Source organism: Diadema antillarum, unplaced genomic scaffold, assembly GCF_040938485.1.
Source record: "Diadema antillarum isolate AM-2024a unplaced genomic scaffold, OU_Dant_1.0 seq00001386_RagTag, whole genome shotgun sequence".
NCBI lineage: Eukaryota > Metazoa > Echinodermata > Echinoidea > Diadematoida > Diadematidae > Diadema > Diadema antillarum.
This window is the reverse complement of record NW_027272142.1, coordinates 1-19,326: the sequence shown is the minus strand read 5'-3', so window position 1 is coordinate 19,326 and position 19,326 is coordinate 1. Positions and strand designations below refer to the sequence as shown.

The window sequence follows — 19,326 nt, the reverse complement described above, 5'->3', positions numbered from 1 at the left end:
GCATTTATCCATTCAGATCACATAATGTTACCTGACATTGTTTAACCCACAAAACAATGTCATGACTCTTAATGTGTAACAAAGGATCAAACAAACTACACTCTTGGAATGTTCTTGGTCTGCTCTTCTTTTTTTTTTCTGTAGGAAATGTAAAGATTCATCTAGTCATCAGAAATAATACCACCACAGTAAAATCAAAATAAGCTATGGAAATATTGATATACTGCACTCTTGCCTTCTGGATTTAACTTGCATGCTCTACCTTTAATTCAATCTATGTTCATGGCACCTTTGATCAAGTAGGACCAATAGAAACATATACTATAGTAATATATTTAAATATCTCCACAAACATGACACAGGCTGCCAGTGAATGGAACATGACGAGATCTATAGAAGAGATGAGAAATCATGTCCAGGTTTGCATCTTGGATAACCAACACATTCTCTAGTAGGCACAACCATGCCTACATTTGTAGATTCTTAACTGCCCAGAAGACAAGACTCAAATACAGAGTCTGGAAAAGTGATATACTATGATTCCATTAATCCTACTGCCATCCCCTGTACTCATCTTGTTTTACAGACGTAATAAAGAAACAAATATGCATTTTCAAATACAATTTAGACTAGTAGAAAAATTAGAACTTTGTTAAATTCTACATCAATAAATCATCTCCTGCCCCATTCCCCTTTTTCCTAAAGCATTGAATCGGGTGGTATTAATGCATCATTATGTAACAGCCGGTGGTTCAGTGCAAATCTGTCGTAGGATGCATGAATAACACTCAAGCAGTACCTAGTACACTGGCTACGATTCTGAAGTACAAAATGTACCAATCAATTTAGATTACTACTGAGGTAAGCAACAAATCTTACACTGTGGCATGATTTGTTAATGACAGCTGAACTTGTCCTAGACCGTCAGTGTTCAGTCATTGTATTGGTCTGCACAGATTTGCATCTAATTTCACAGGTTAACTGGCGGTGGATGTCTTGCCTAGCTCAAGTGTGGATGTCTTCCCTAGCTCAGATGTAGACTGCACACAAGCTGCTAAAGTCCATACAAGCAAATCTTACTGCCCTCCACCCACCAGGCACAGGAACTGAAATGCCCCTGATAACTTACTTCTGGCTCCAGCTGATTTTAAGTACAGAAACAATTTGATGTATGCTAGCTATGTACAGAAAAGCAGGTAAAATAAAATATACATCTTGTATTTTTCATATAAGTCTTCATTTATATCCAAAAGATAAGAATATTTGAAGCATCAGAGTGACTACAGCATGTTTAGAAAGCAATGACCCCAATGCACTACACACTCTAGGCTGACTTAAGTCAGATGATGAATGAACTTGAGGAGTGACCAAACACACAGAACAATGTAAAGCATTTTCTTGCCATTCCTGTACCTCAATGATCAGATATTCCTGCACATATCAGTCCATTAATGTCACAACTCATTTTAATCTTAGTATACTACAACGAATCCTAGAGAAGTAACTCATTACATAATCTTTCCTAAAAAAAGAACAAAAAAGTCATGTCATACATGCATAATCATGAATGTATGTGATAAGGACAAGACAAAGGACTTTTTATCTTTTCCTCTCATAGTACAATCATTTTAACCAATCCTACAATAGATTTCACTTTCATGGCGGGGATACCTACTTCATGTGCAATTGGGTGTAAGTTACTTTACATAGTCTATGTGGACATATAGGCAAAGGGAATAATAGAAATGAACAGATGAGAATGCAGTACATGAAAAATGAATGAAATTCTGTCTACAGTTGGTTACTTAACTTATAGAGCTGATGGCGCTTCATTGCATTCAACATCTATTACTCTCTCTTACCAACTGAGCATTTAAAATGAGCATAATCTTTCAAAACGAACAACCCTGAAGTTTTTGTCTCACAGACAAGCAAGTCACTGGACAATTCACACCAAAACAAGCCAATCACATCAAAAGGAACCACATTTGAGTTGCAATGTTTTTGGACATGCAAAAAAGTCATATATCCAGACATATCCAAACATTGAAACATCCTCCCTTGTTTTTGTTTTTGATTTTCGCCTGTAACAAATGGCAACATTAGACAATTCAAGTAATACTTGTCTAATTGGGATAAATTGACAAATATCAATTACACTTATATGAAGATGTTTGTTTCAGGATTGCTGTCCTTCATATATCAATTGTTGAAGTGAACTTCAATGCCGGGAATTGATAAATGTACTATTGACACAGTCTCTAGTGCACATTATTCCTCTATTAGATTAAACACTGCTATGAAATTTAATAGACACATTTAGGAAAGCACTTATTGGCTTAAATAGTCTTGCATTATTCTCGTTCAAGGATGATAATTCAAATCATGTTGCACTAAAACCTATTTGTCTCTATGGCAACAAGCAACAATGCACTGAATGTCCTCAAAATACACAAAATCTTTTTCGTGAAAAATGCAATACATAACCAAGGCTTACATGACTTATCAGATAATGAAAAATACCTATCTTTATCATTGATTTTATTCCTAGTCTTGCAGAGCACTTGCACAAATAAATGACATTCCATAGTTTTTAAATGAAATCACATAACTGAGTACTTCATTAAATCATACTCTTTTTACACTTCTGGAAAAAAACAACAACAACATGAAGTGAAATGCATGCCATGCTATGACCATAACTGGTATCACACATGGTGGTGCTATAGAGGTTATTGAGTTTAAAGGACAGGAACAACCAAGAAACATAAATGCAAGTACAACTGGTGTAGTCTAAACTGGTCATTAGGCTGCTCTTTTATGAGTGTGACGTATGAGTGACTGTTTTATTGCTGCCACATGCATAGACTTAGGCACAGTCTGATCATGGCTTACATTTTGAGTGCCCACTGGATTCTTAGCTTTGTCCCAAGATTTTGTTTTGTTTTTGTTGCAGCTAATTGAAAACCATGCTACCACAATTATACCTAGCCCTGTTCTGTCATTTTTAAAAAACACAAATGACAGCTACTATGACTGAATGTAGACACAACTTATTCTTACATTGAAATTTGACTTGCAGGAGAGGTTAAAGGGCAGAGGTGCCTTTTAGCCTAGTTTGGAAGAGTCAGCTGTATTGATGACAAGGTGTTCCAATTCCATATATGACCATCAGGCCTATCTTATACCGCCAGCTAGGATCAAAGATACTCAACTAGGATGAGGATGGTGTAAAAAAGGACAAAATACTAAGATGTGACGTTCCTCAAAACTGCAGAAAGAGAGAGAGAGAGAGAAAGAGTGAAAAATAAAGAGAAATATAGACAGCCATTTTTCTTTCTGTCAATTGCACTCTTGTTCTTAAAAAGACATCAATAAGCTGCACAAATTTAGTTTTACGTATGATCTATGTAAACAATCAAGCTTGGCCATCATTTATTAACAAATAGTTCAAAATGGCCAATATTACAGAAACTGCATTGAAGTGCATCACAGAATTAACACCATGACAATGTTCTGCAGTCAAATTTAGTTCCTAAATAACCCTCATGGTGGCAATATCTATTTGCATGTTCAAGTACTCTACAGTATGAGACATTATCAATGAAATGCAAATGGATATAACACATGCTACATGAAACTATCAGTAGTAAACCAAAGAAAGAGGGAAACAACAGGGTAAAATAGGGGAATTCTTGCCCACTATTTCTCTCTTGACCACCTGAGCACACAAAAAATATTGATTTTCATTCTCTTCTAACCAATTTGTATGTACAACAACTTTTTCAACAGACCATTTATTTGGGAGTCACCTTCTTTTTTCTTTCTCATGACTGGCCTAGAAAGGCAGATATAGTTTGCATGAAACATTAACACTCAAAGTTACCATTTTATATGAAAAAAGCACATTTACAGTGACTCTGTAAAGAGATAATCAGATGAAGTGAATGCCTACCTTCTTGAGGAACTCCTCGGCACAAATCCTGGCTCGGGCGTTGATGCACAGCTTCATCTCACTGATCTCCTTGTCGATCTCCTCCATGAACTGGATGATGAAGTCCACCAACTTGTGCTTCAACATGGCCTCTGTGTGGAAGTTGGTGATCAGGAAGCTGATGTCGTAACCCTGGACGAAAGAACAGTTTGAGCAACAATTGTACATAATATATCACTTACAGATATGTAAAATATAATAATAATAATAATGATAATAATAGTAGTGGCTACTTGTATAGCGCACAGGTCCACTTTTCAGTGCTCATGGCGCTTCTAAAATGAAAAGATATCATATATTTACATGCATATACATATTCAAACATTTCAACAAATAAGAAAATGGTAAACAAAAACAAATATATTCCAAATAAAGAATACAACATATACCAATTAAAAATACAATATTGATCCAATATTAATAACATACAGCAATTACAGTCCTCAGTATTAAAGGAACAGATAAGTTTTAAGTTTGGATTTGAATGACTCTGTAGATGACAGTTCCCTTAACTGAAGAGGTAACTGATTCCACAATTTTGGTCCCATAATGGAAAAAGCACGATCACCATACCCATGTTTTACTCTGGGTGTTTGTGTTTGCATCAAATATAAGATCATTAGTGAGCTGCACGCCCCCAAGAGAAACCTAACATCAAACTCCTTGTTTCATACATTTATTACATGTGTACACCACTTTGTTGCCTTGCCCAGCTGAGGGCTTGCTGGCTCAAAAAAAAAAGAAAAAAGAAAAAAAGTGATAATTGCATCATATGAAAGAATTTTCAAAACTCTTTCAATTATGTTGTGAAAAAAAATGAGATTTTTGTGTGTAATTTCATGCAATGGCCTTTCTGTCAGGCAGGCGACAGCTAACAAAATGCACAAATATGAAGTGCTTTGCTACATACAGGTCTACATAGTCTAAGACCTGAGTCATTCTTATCACTGTCATCATCACTACATCTAATATCATATCAAAGGCTACCAAACTCAATGTCCCTCTAAAAACATACTGACACACAGTGAAAAACATATCTTGAAGACAAAAATCCAGGGCTTGAATTAATTGATGGCCGTCGATGTCTCTTTGCTTGGCCGTGATGCCCCCCCCCAAAAAAAAATATATATTATATTAAATTAAAATTTACATGCCCTTTTCCTCTTGCCCATCATGCCCCTTGGCCGTCGTTTCTCTGTCATGTCACGCATACTGAACGACCAATGAATTTATTCAGAGTTTTTTGTACATAAATGCAGCATCGCTATGTGTGTGTGTTTGTGTGTGTTTGTGTGTGTGTGTGTGTGTGTGTGTGTGTATGTGTGTGTGTTATATTACAATTCTGGTACCGAAGTGCCTTACATTGCGCAAATTGTCATTTCAGAAAAAAATGGTCTTGGTGCCCTTTTGACTAGAATTAGCTGCCCTTTAAAAGTGGCCATAATGCCCTTTTGAATAGCTTTGATGCAGCTTGAAATTTTGGAGTACCACGGGCCACTTTGCCCCAAGCTGAAAGTGCCCTTTTAAAACTGAATGACCTTAATGAATGATCTTATTTTGAGCCCTGAAAATCATAAATAAATAACATAATAATAATTAGAAAATTGCACAAACAATGGAAGTTTACTCAAATTAAAGAAAAAACACATTTTTCAGTAAAGAAGAAGCGTAATATTCTCTGCATACAATACAAATATTGTAACAACATATTAGATGGCAGCTCTGGCATCATGGATACTGAAATACTGACCTCTACTGGTTTTCTTCTGAGGATGAAGAAGTTTTCTGCCCTGAGCATCATGAAGCGGGTGAATTTGTGACAGAGGATCTTTTCGATTTCATCGGCCTGTTAGAGACAAAGAGTAAGACAATTTGACAGAGAGATTGTATGTATCATGAATTACATAACTAACTGTTGATGTGGCGGATGGAAGAATATACTGAATAAAATCACTAATATTGTTGATCTGGGTGGTGGAAGTATATCATGAATAAAATCTCTACCTGATTACCAGTCTCTAAATGAGGAATCTTCAGAGGTTTTAAAGTCAGATTACGTATTCAATTTCTACATTTTCACAACAACAAAAAAGTCAGACTTGTAATTCATCACAAAGAGACAGAAGCACGCTCTAAGGCAGCAAAACTTACAGAGATAGTGCAACTGATATTGTGTCTTGATTCTCATGAAGAAAATGTGGATTTACAGAAAAGACATATGAAGAGTTTGTTCGCAAAAACCGATAAGTCCATATTTGCCAAATGGAGCTATTTGCAATTAAAGGTCAAGATATATAAAGAGGATAATAAGAAAATTTTTGCTTCTTTTGACCATAACTTCAAAAATGTACCTTTATATGAAGTGACCAATATATCATTTAAAAGATATTATTTTGTACTCTATGACAGAGACTGTACTTTAAAATCTTCAAAAATGGACTTATCGGTTTTTGCAAACAAACTCTTCATATATTTAATGAAATTTGTTGTTCCTGTCCATTCATATCATAAGAAATAGTTTTGAGTTTACAAGGAATTTTTATAGGCAAATGTAGTTACACAGAAAACTGCATCTGGCAATGCACAAGCTGATCTTCATGGAAATCTTAAAGGACAAGTCCACCTTCATATACATGTGGTTTGAGTGAATGCAACAAATTAGTAGAACACATCAGTGAAAGTTTGGGGAAAATCTGACAATCCGTTCAAAAGTTATGAACTTCTTAAGTAATTGTGCAGTCACTGCTGGATGAAAAGACTACTACAGTGTGTGATGTCACATCCGTACAGCGATATAAGGAAAATAAAAAAAGAATTTCACAAAACTTTACTTTTTGAATAAAGTGCACATTTCTTCGACTTGTTACTGACGTATTTTAAGGGTAATATTATTCCCCCTGTCTTCTGAAAGAGAGAAGTCGAGCATTCTTTTGTTATGAGAGAAAAGTGAAAATATGTTGAATTTTCTTTATTCTTTCTTTATATTGTTGTACACATGTGACATCACAAGCTAAAGTAGTCTTCTCATCCAGCTGTGACTGAGCAGGAACTTCAAAAATTCATAACTTTTGAACGGATCGTCCGATTTTCCTGAAACTCTCACTGATGTGTTCTACTAATATTGCTGCATTCTCTCAACCCACATGTCTATGAAGGTGAACTTGTCCTTTAATGTATAAAACTGGTGCAGTTTTTAGTTTTCTGTAAAAACTTGCACAGTGAGCAGTTCAGAGCATACTGTAGTCTTTACCTCAGACCAGAGATGCCAACTTTTTGACATAGAAAAACAGATGGAATATCCAAAAAATCAGATTTTTGAGAGGAAAATCAGATTTTCATGAAATCTTGATGCCATCACTAGCCCGTTGGCTCTGGGCAAGTGAAATGTCAGAAAAAAACATGTTTCCCCAAAGAACAGGCATGTAAAAATGTTGCTACTTCATCAACATTGATGAGAAAAATGTAAAGCATCCGTGCATTTCCCGCCCATTTAGGCTCATTATTCAATGCTTTTGTAGGGGTTGCAGGTATTTAGTAGTATATCTTTCTATATGATAACGCTGTTTTCTGCAGTTCTCTGTGGTTGATATTGGCTTCATTTTAAATTTTACTCGAAAGATGAAAAGTCGTACTTTCAGGAGGCAATATCGTATTATCGTATTTCACACTGCTTATCATACTAAATACTTTAAAATCGAATTGGTTGGCATCTCTGCCAGACCCACTGGTTAGTCCTCTAGGGATACCTCTAAGTAAGTTACTCACCTGTTTGATAGCAATGCTAATTCTGAGCGAGTTGATGGAGCCCTCTATCAGAACTTTCTCCCTCTCATTTCTACTGATTATCTGTGGTGCCAGTAATAACTCTTTACTACTCCTGTAACATAAAATAGAACAAGTAGAACAAAACAGTGATAATGTTTGTATCGCAATTTGATCAGGTACGACAATTTGAGACTGGAGTTGGAATCGCAGAATGGAACGGGAGTTACTATCTTCTGGAAGACAGTTTTATTCTCCTTACTGTGAGTATTCTTATCTTAGAATGACAAATAGAAAAATGAAAGATACACAAAAGCTATATCCTAAGTATATCTTGTCATCTTGTGAGAGTCATGTTTCTATTGTGCTTTGGAATTGAGAGATTCCATCTTATAAAGCTATTTGAACAGCACTGAGACATTGCTTATTTCATGTGCCTGGAAAGTCAGAACCCCACTTAAACATGTTTAGATGGTCACAAAGTTGAAATATAACTCGATTCTCTGCAGCAAACAAAATACACGTTGGCCCTCGATCATGTCATGATTTTTATGACAACACTATCAACTAACACACTACCATGAATATTAGCTTCCCTAAAGTTAGTTGGTTATCTCATTGCTTTGATATCTGCAAGATAATAAATTATAAGGAATGAACTTTGCTCCCTTATGGTCCAATGAGTGAATGCTGAAGCTAGCTTCTTCCCATGGAAGGCAAGCCATGATTTATCCTCACACTACTTTCACTCTCTCTGCACACTGAATTCTGGAAAAGTCTTTCCTCCTGACTCTGGTTAGCTCCAAGTCTCTACTCCTACAGCTCACCTTACTTCAACTTCTGGCTTGTTGTGTCTTTCTACAACCTGGGAGGAGAAATTCTCCAGGCACATAGCAGCGGTCAAGGTTGACCTCACAGCATTCAGGTATGGTCTCAGAGTTGCAGCCTGGTGATTGAAACAGACATAATATTCAGTAAACAAGGAGAGAAGATAACAGATGCAAGAGACCCCTTATACAAAGCCACAAACAGGTAGATCACAGCTTTAAATTTCAAAGTTTGGGTCTTTCATATGCCAAGGCATACTAACCTTGCAGATGCAATGTAAAACAAATATTTAAAGAAACAACAACAAAACAAAACAATAGTCATATGGTGAAGGCAAAATCACACTTACTGTAGGTTAGAATACGAGAAAACTGCTGAATCATACTTAGCATGCTAAACCAAATATTAGAAATGTACTATTGAGTAATTGGCAGCTCCGATGCCTTCGAAAACAAACTTAAATCCCTGAACATTGTAAATGCCATTAACTGCCATCAAGAACAGTTGGTAGATAAGAGTGGCATCACGCTGGATGCCATGACAGCAAAGTCAAACTTTCTACTTGAAGGAAATAAAGTTTGAAGCATGGCACAGCAAGGTAGGTGCCATTAAAGAAACAACTGCAAAAATATTCACGAGTACTAAATACAACATACTTCAAAATAAGCCCCCCCCCAAAAAAAAACAAAAAAAACAAAAAACAAAAAACAAAAAACAAAAAAACAAAAACAAACGTAAAAACACACAAAAAAACAACAGCAACAAATTTGTTGTATTGGCATATTGTATACACCGAATATTTGGGAAGGCTTTTATTTTCGGGAATTTCGCAAGTCAGATACTATTCATGAATTCAAAAGCCTATAAAATATCTAATCCCGACATGAATGTGACGTGCATGCATACATTTCTCTGTTTAGTACAGTGCTCCACAATCGCGAACTGAACCACTCCCGATATTGTCGAGAAGTTCAGATTCGCAAAAAAATTAGACTCGTTAAATATATGGCATATACGGTAACCTGTCCAACCCTGAAAACAAGCTCCCCATTTTTTTGTTAGTTTGTTTATTAACTTGTTATTGATGTCATGTATGATTGTGCTGCCTTTACAATGGCAATTGAGTTTCCTGTGCAGAAAACCCATTGTAGTGTTGCAGACAGAGTATCTTTTCCCCGTCTTACCCCGTTAAAGACGAGTCCCGAGAATACTCGGGCAGGTGTCTATGGGAAATGCGTGTTATAGCAAAATCAGTCCAGTGCTTTGAGGGTTTCGCTGAGGTGTTTACCTTCTCTCTATTTTTTTTTTCTCACAAATATGCCCATTGCTGCTTGTTTGGGCAATATCTGTGTCCATATTACCGCAAATCTCATTCCACCAGGAAACCCTTGCAAAGTGCATGCATGCTCCATGAAAAATAATAATAATTCACACACAAAACCCCCCAGAAAAATTGGCCATAACCTTTATACATGTTACCCGTTTGTCAGTGACTCGTTACTCTTATACATTTGTATGCGTGTTGTTGTTGTTTTTTTTTTGCTTTTTTTTTTTTTGCCTAATGTACTACTGTAGTTAAATCATTGTTATCATACATTAAACCATTACTTGGTATACTTCAAGCACTATATATGCACCTGACAGCGATTGAAGATCCTTATTACAACTGTAGGTTGACTGATCATGAAATAAGGGAAGGCAAAACATGGCTGATCTGTAGTATGACACTCACTTCCTCCTACAGAGTCATTTATGACACCATAGACTATGAGGAACACCTTCTACAGTATAGCCTCACAGCGTTGGTAACACTGTGCGTGAAACGGAACACAGTGAGACGAACACATGTGGGCCAGATTTATCTCCCTATTTCCTTCTTACCACTTACATTAAGGAAACTATCCAAGCTTCACTTGTGCACTGCACTGTCAATTCACACTTGTCTGCTGGTATCTAAACTTCCTCTTCATCTTACAATAAAATCTCCTCAAACCCATTTTCTTTACATGTGATTTGAAATCCCTCTCTATTTATCTCTATTATCTCTGTTTTTTCCTTTTTTTTTGATAGCAAGTAAAGCATGTTTCCTTTTCTGTTCTTGCTAAGCTCCTGATGCCATTCCTTCAAAATATAGACCTCTGTATTCCATTCCCTACACCAGGGCTTTGGTCCTTTATTCTTTCTCTTTCTCTCTCTTGCATATCTAAAAAGTGAATATAATCTATTTTTTCACAAACATGAACATATGTACGCTCATGAACACAATTATCCACATAAAAAGAGGTACCCTGCACGCAAAAACGAAAACACACAGCAGAAAAGAGACACTATGAATAGGCAAGTCCAGGAAGCTAACCATTTTAATTGTATGAAAGACAGTGTGCAATTATCTATTATGGATTGTCACCAAATGGGGGCTGCTCTACGAATCTTTATAATATGCCTCCTGTTCAGACGAAACCACGTATAAAGAATCACCGTATAGCCAACAGATTGTTCAGACGATAATCTCAACTATTCTGGAAAATGTTGTATTAGACGTGCAGTTTCCCACTGTGTGTGTTGTTATGACGTCGCCGCTAGTGAGAGGAGTACACTGTAGGTCACCTTTTGTGCGCGCTCACATCAAGCCCCGCCTAGTTATACCATTCTATGGTTGCCATACAATTAGACGTACATCTGTACAAGGAATGCCGACTCATTATCGAGTTCTAGTTTGAAACGATGCTCTGACCGTTGTTTCGTTATACTTCGTTTCGCAAAATACATCCGTTTTGTTAGTCAGCGTTCAGACGTATAAATTCATTGTATAGCTATACCCTTTAAATATAAATTCTTTGCATCTGAACACCCTGTTAGTGTGAACACATCAAAGATGAGACCCATCAAGATGTGCTGGAGGGAAGTGCCTGGAATGAGTAAGCCAGCCTTTATAAATATGTTTCAATGCCATATGGCAGTCTATGGCGTGAACTAATAGCACCTGATTTAAGGTGGCTTCTACATGTACATGGACTGTACCTGATGTGCAATACATGTACTTTGCTATACTGCAGTTGGATATGTACACTATTATGTACAATATATTGCAAAATGTCCAAGAAAAAAAAAATCAAAGAAAGGAAAGGAGGGGGTAGAGGTATAAACTAATACATAGTACCAACTTGTAAGATATCAAACAAAGTGTCTATCAAAAAAATTAGCATGAAAATTGGGATTTAGTGTTTGCGAGTACATGCTAGTCCCTCCTTGGTTTCACTGCAAGTACAATTTGTACTGTATGGCCCGAATTCACAAAGGTGGTACAAAGGGATCGTATAGTTTTGGGGGAGACGTACACCGCGTAACTTCAGGTTTCTAACATTTTTGGGTGAGATAATGAGAAACCTCTTATGAAATATGAAATAGCATGTAATTCCAAGAGGAATTAATGTTTATTTGATGAAAATTGGTTATGAAATGGCTGAGATAGCCAAAACAGAGCAATCCTAATGAAAGGTGGGACCCACCTTTTATAATGATCGCTTTGTTTTACTTTGTTTTTGGATGTCTCAGCCATTCCAAAACCGATTTTCATTAAATAAACTTTGAATTCCTCTTAGAATGATATGCTCTGTACTATTTTATGTGGTTTCTTGGTATCCTACAAAAAGTTGAAAGCCCAATCCTCAGCTCCATCAATACTATACCATCCCTTTAAACCATGGACAAGATTGTACCACCTTGGTGAATTCGGGCCAAAGTGTATTTCTTGTACCAAATGGAGGCCTATTGGAAGGGGGTATGTGAGTGGCAGACTACCATGAATCTGTATGTAAATGCGATGTATCTTTTATTGCAGTGTTTTTGTTTTCATAAGCTTCAAGAGTCAACCACTATTCAGGAAAATATTGCCTCCTGTAACAAATATACAGTACTTATGCATTGTACATCTTCAAGGTGGGAAATTCCTCACTTTTCTTTCAAAAAGTGATACTTCTCTTTCATCCTGTCAATGTGATTAGTTACCAATCCGAAATTCAACCATTTGCCAATTTCTCTTACAAGTTCTTTTGACATATACTTGTAAGATATTGTATAATACAGTAAGAAAATGTGACACACGTTTTTACACCTTAATATTGTAGGAGTACATCTACATAGCCAGAACATACAGTACATACAATGTACACCATGTATGTGCAATCACTAGGTAAAAAGTGTCAATTCTCAGTTGAATTTCATTGTCTATTTGCATGACATTTTGCTTTGAATCACACACTGACCCTTTGAAGAAGAGCTGCAGCAAACAAATCTTTGATATATTAATATCTTTTAAAAGGTATACCAAAAATTTGATGCAATGCAGACTTCTATGCTTGAAGCCCCCGAATTTGATGCTTACAATTACGTTTTATTTTAATTTTTTTTCAGTGAATTGAGTGGGAGAACCAGCTGAGAATATGCTACAATGCAGCATCAGATTCCATTACAAATTAAACCACTTTCATAGTACATTGGTCATCACTTAATTGGGAGGGGTTGGGAGACAAGCTTTTCTCCCGTTTATGCAGTGCTCCCATTTAAGCGGTGGCTGGTATTGGCCTGTGCAAACCACACAACACGAAGCCCAGTATGTGGGCTTTGCATTAAACATGCACAGTTATTAAACCCCCTTATAACCGCAGCAACAAGTACACATGCGCTACAACACTTAGACACATAAGGGTGACAAAAAAGACACAGCAGTCTCATAATTTTGGCACATGTATCATCGGAACAAACCTGTGTTCATTTGATCCATAAAATAACCCTTAGTTAGTAGAGTTCACAGTACATCAAGTCACAATGCCTAGCAGCACTGCTTACTTTAACACGTTAACAACATGCACATTACAACGACACTGATTGTGACAAACATTTTCTCATATCAGGGCTGCCAACACTGGAAACTAGTTGACAGTGAGACTCCCATAGGCCAATGCTATAATTTAGGAGTCAAAATGAGTGAGACAAATAGAAATGCATGCAAATGAAATAAAGTTTTAGAGAAAGGACCAAAATGTGTGAGTCTCACGCTCAATGCGTGAGAGTTGGCAGCCCTGTCGTATTCATGCCTCCTTCATGCTGTCTGTCACACACATAAACACACACGCTACATGCAAAAATAGGGAGACTAAGGGTTGCACAAGGCGAAGGCAACTCTCCATATTTTACTGAAGGTTTGGAAAGTGCATGAGCAGAAGTTGATAATGCTGGACATGACCACCTGCACTACATCCTAATGCCTAACGGCAAATGTGACCCACTACAACAAAAGGATCCGAAAGTCGGGTGAGGACAATTTTCTGAAAATGGCATGATATTATTTCCATACTCTTCTACTTTAATTTCATATACAGCACAACTCATAAAAGTACTCAGTTGTGGAGATATAGATGATTTTATCAGCGCATGTCAAGTGGTTGAGGAAATCAGAATTTCGAGAAAAACGCCTTCAAAGTTGTCCTTCCGATGCTATCATGGTCATGGGAAGGCGAGACAGTCTTCACCGCTTGACAATATAGAAGGCACGCTCCTAGCGACCTCCGCCATGTTCAGTCAAGCTTAGCGCCAGCGGTCTACGCATGACCAATCGGTAATCAGGATGCCATGCACTGACCAATAAGATCAGTCCCTCGTTGCTAGAGGTGGGGTCTAGCTGCAGCGCTAAATCCAAATCTTCGGACACGTTTCTCTAAAATTGAAAGTTGGAAGATCATGGCCAAGAGAAACGCTAATTTCTTGCCTTTCCTTTGATCATTTAGCTTCGAAATTTCGGCAGATGATGGACAAAACATTAGACTACAAAATTATGCCAAAAACAGAAATCTGATTGTTTTGACCAATTTTGATGATGTGACTTCAAACTCGATTTGTTCAGCTCGGCCGTCAGCGACTTTAGGATCCTTTTGTTGTAGCGGGTCACAAATGTTTTAAACTGTGCAATTAGCATACTCTACAGTTGTATCTGGAATTGGTTAGAAAATAACCCTTCTGGTGAGGAAATGAAATCCCTGCTATCATTTCTAAGGATATAATTATCATTTTTAGACATTAAGTATGCATGTTTCAGCCAGAATTTGTCCCTAAAGTGGTGGAAATAACAAGTGAAAAATGTATCACACCAAGTTTACGGGGTGAGCACTGTATTGTGTAGATATTACTGACTCTATGAAGTCTCCTCTGGCAATTTAAGGTTGTAAGGGGATGGTGGATTGACTATGATATCACTGTATGATTCAGATTATGATACAAATAAGGACAGATCCTGGGTTACTGTACACACTTTGATCGAAGGAAAGAGTGTGAGATTTCATACAAATCACACAGTCACAGAGGGTCTAACGAAGCTAACAAACTGGTCAACTTACTTTCATGTCAAACTATACGGTCTTTACAGTAGGTATCTACATATCTTCAAACTCAAGTCAGTCAGAAGACAGACTTGAATCTATTAAAACTTATTGTTCTTGCAAGAAGCAGGAGAGGGGGAAAATGCTCCCCCCTCCAAATAGGGCCAAATTCGTTTGCTTTCCATGTCAGCATGAGACAGATAGTGGTTCTAGTGTACTTTTGCACCTCCTCGTCAAAATGATTTCAAAACATGCACAAACTCACCCTAGTTATTTAGTAACCTATTTGCGCCTGAGTCTCCAAAGTCGAATAGAAGTTAAGTTTGAATACTTTTACAAGTGTCAGAAAATGTTGATTGCTTTAAAATGCTGCTCTTTACACAAGCGATCGGCACAGTATGAATATCTTCAGCGCATGCAGTAAGAGGTGATTGTTTGATCTGATTGTAGCGATCACAGCAGCTTTTTCTATGGTGTCTTTGAAAAGCTAAAATTTGTAATTGTATTTCCCTTTTCCTCAGGCAAGTCTCGCAGTAGCAGTTGCAGCTTCTATACAATTTGCAGTTGAACGTGTGTGTGCGTGTGTGTGCAGCCCTTCATATCTTTCTCTTTCATTTTCAGGTATTCCTAACTTTCCCTTTCCTTCCTATTATTAAATCATTTCTTAGTGGGTTTCCTCTTGTCTAACTTTCTCAATTTCCTATTTGGTCTTACTTTCTGCCTACCAGACCATCTAATTGGTGGTTTTTTTTTTAAATTCCTTCATGAGTTATCTATCCTTCCATCTACCTTTCTTTCCTCTCCAATATCTTTTTTCTATGTTTTGTTCTGATGTATCCATTTCTTAATTTCCTTTTCAACCTGTATAATTCTTTCTTTCCTTCCAATTCATCTTTGCTTTCATTCGGTTTTGATTCATCTCTCATTCTATCATTCGAACTCTAGTGCTTTTTTTTTCAATCTTTAATTCTTCTAGATGCTTTCCACTTTTCTTTTCAAACATGTCCATCTCTCCTTTGCTTTCCTTTATCACGCAAATTTCTCTACTTTCTTTCCTTCCATTATCTTTTGTTTTTATTTTAAGTGTACTTTCTATTTTGCAAACCTTTTGTTTCATAATTTCCAAGTTTACCTTTTTTTGTATCTTTTCATTCATTTCCTCTCCCTCTTTTCCTTCCCTTTCTCTTTATATTGTGTCACCCTTGCCTTCTAACCACATTTGCACAATCTTCTTTCATTCCCACACACACCCTCAGGCCTCACACACACACCCACAGGCACACATATACATACACAACACGAACAACAACCCCAAATCTCAATCAATCGCTACTGCAAGACTCAGTACAAAATGAGGGAAAGGCGGAAAAAAAGTTTATCTTTGTAACTTAGATAACAGAGTCTACAAGAACCTGCTGTGATCGCTTTGACAGAGATCGCTACATTCAGATCAATCGTTGTGCTCACTGCCGTGCCATGAACATGTTTTGTATACCATGCTGCGCCATCTGCTCCTGTGCAACGCAGTTATCGCAGAGCGAACTAGGCTAGCTGCGATCGACATATTCCAACAGGTGTAAAAGTGTCAAAACAGAAAAAAATTCATTTCTTCTGGACTTGGGTTTTACTCAATTATGCAAATATTCATGGTTGTTTGATATTTAGAGCGAGTTTGTGCATGCATTTCGCATGTTTGAAGATCACTTCAATTGACGAGGAGGTGCGAAAGTACACTAGTATTAAACAAAGAATCAAATACCTCCTACTCCTAGCCCTATCTAGAGTCTATGCACTATTACTATTCTCAATCAGCTCATTAACATACGTACATTATATGTCATATAATATGAATATTTTGTCACTACTGAGCCACTGGCTCTGCACATAATCAGAGCCTAGTGAGCCTCTGAATGTACAAAAAAAAAGTTAATACATAATCTAAAAAGTTAGAAAGTAGGTCTATATATGTAAGAATACAAATGTAGCTATCAGTATGGCCACAATTTGCACAAGGTAGACTTTAAGAGCATGTTAACACAGTCACAAACACTCGATACCCACAATATTAAGCACGACATGAATGTTGTTTGCCGTGTTTGAACTTTGAAAGCAAATCTCAATTGTTGTCACAGCTTGTGAGTTTGACTAGACAACAGCTCTGCTATTAAGGAGTGTCAGCAGTATTTCCAGTACTCTACAAGGACCAAGAAAGCAAGTTGTGTGTCAATATTATCATACCGGAAGTTCCTACACAGGCTACAAGCAGTGTAAATGCACGTATACTACGCCGCCGTTGCCGCTCTAACCTGCGGCGTGCACTAGGCAAAGATACTACTGTTCTCTTGCATTGCTTCGCGCGGGTACATGTGTGTGGAGAGACCAAGGCAGAACGCTCTTTCCGCGTTACTAAAAGGTCCTTGCTTTCGGGGTACTCACAGAGGCAGAACCAGTTACTGTAAATTTCAAATCGTATGACTTCATGCGATTTCACCAAGTTTACACATATCCAATTAATGCTAAATAAGACACAAAACTTACCATTTTGGAGTATACTTCCTATGTATTACGCCGAAGGAAACGCCCGGCTTCCAACACGGTAGCATAGAGAACCACAGAAGAGTTCTGTGATAGAGAACACATAAAATCGTATTGGCTGTAATTGAACAAGTGAGGGCGCTAGAGTTAATGACACGATCACACTGACCAGCAGAGCCGTACAAATTTACTGAATACTTTATGTACTGAGTAAGGATGTACATAATCTGCGCCCCCGCCCCCCCTCCCACCACCATGCACCACCACCACCACCGCCACCGCTGCCACCACCTCATGCAGCACCACAAGTACGTTTGTTGTTGTTGTCGTTGTTTCTTTTGTTTTTGATTTATTTTCTTTTTCAAGGACGGGATAGGGAGGAGCAAACTTTCCCTGGACATTGGCGTTGAAATAAAAAAAAAAAGAGAGAAAAAGGAATGAAATAACTTTGTCCGGAATTTCCTTTGAAGGTGTTTAGGTACTCATGTTTCAGGCTTGAGAGGTAGCTCCCGGCAGTGAAAACCCTTCTCTCTCATTGTTAAATTCTGTACTCAAGTAGGTGTGTGATAGGGTGATGTTGTCATGGGTGCACGTCACGAGACCGACACCCACGAGCCATACAGCCTACTAGTTATACAGCCCACAAGTCATATACAGCTCATGAGTTCGACACTAAGCAAACAAGGCCCACGAGACGTAACCCCGTGTTGTATCTGTCGAACTCGTGGGCTGTTTTTACCTAGTGTCGGTCTCATGGGCTTTCTCTGCCAAGTGTCGAACTCGTGGGCTGTAGGACTCGTGGGCTGTATGACTCGTGCATGGGTGTCTGTCTTGTGAGATGACCCCGATGTGATCACCCCCATGCAGTCAGAGTGACACGGACACAAATCTTTGCTAGTGCTATATTAGGCCTGACGTGAATTTTAGACATGAATTTCACGGTGTTGATTTAAATTTATATTGGAATTGTACTGAATTTGCCATAAAAGAGGAGTTTTAATAGAAGTTCGAGAACTCGCTTTTTTTGTATTAAGCTGAAGGAAAACTTTTAAAGCAATGCCACTCTTCTGTCTATCGCATGAATGCAGAAGAAGACCTTCCACTTTTCAGTAAAACCATGTGAAACTCATAAATAAGTTTCAAAGAATCTTTCACAATTTTATTAGCTTATTCTGGTTATCCAAAATTGCACTTCATTGAAGTGCGAGTTTAGGTTGATGTTCATTGTACTTGGCACAGGTTGGAAAGACTCTATAAAATTCCTCTCTTCATTTCTGTGTGTCATTAGATATAAATATGGCTGTACATAATTTACTTTTCTCACTTTTCTCAGTGGGCTATATCAGCTGACGAAAACAAAGATAATAGTATTGAATAATAATAATAATAATAATGATTTATCAATTTATAAAGCGCAAAACCTATAGACATAGTATTCTTCTGCGCTGTAAAAGCTTCTGATGTGCTTGATAATAATGAACAGTTAAATGAAAAGATGTGTTTTGAGTCGTGATTTAAAGACTGCTACAGTTGGGGAGTCCGGACAGCTATGGTCCACCATGCAGTATTCATTCAGACCTCACGAAGTTGTCATTTCATTCATACCGTATATTTGAAGTAGCAATTAAAGGCCTACTGTTTTGCGTGGTCAGAACTATAATATAGTTCTCACCATAGACACAACGATATGATGCTCTCTGTGCGACGCACATTACATTGTACATTCACTCTAACAAATTAAATGGTATATCCAACATTATGAATGATGTCACTCTTATATTCGAACCATTGGTAAATGTTGGATTTAACACTCAAAATGTTCGATTTACCGTT

General features: G+C 37.4%; 1 protein-coding gene across 1 annotated transcript; it reads right to left on the bottom strand.

The window, feature by feature from the left end:
- Positions 1-3,054: 3,054 nt before the first annotated feature.
- Positions 3,055-17,569, bottom strand: LOC139708908 (actin-related protein 2/3 complex subunit 4). The gene is made up of 6 exons (XM_071620873.1): positions 17,497-17,569; positions 8,584-8,702; positions 7,760-7,871; positions 5,745-5,840; positions 3,956-4,126; positions 3,055-3,271 (listed from the first exon to the last, which is right to left on the bottom strand). The coding sequence occupies exons 1-6, from the start codon at positions 17,497-17,499 to the stop codon at positions 3,266-3,268; spliced, it is 507 nt and encodes a 168-aa protein (XP_071476974.1). The 5' UTR covers positions 17,500-17,569; the 3' UTR covers positions 3,055-3,265.
- Positions 17,570-19,326: the final 1,757 nt, after the last annotated feature.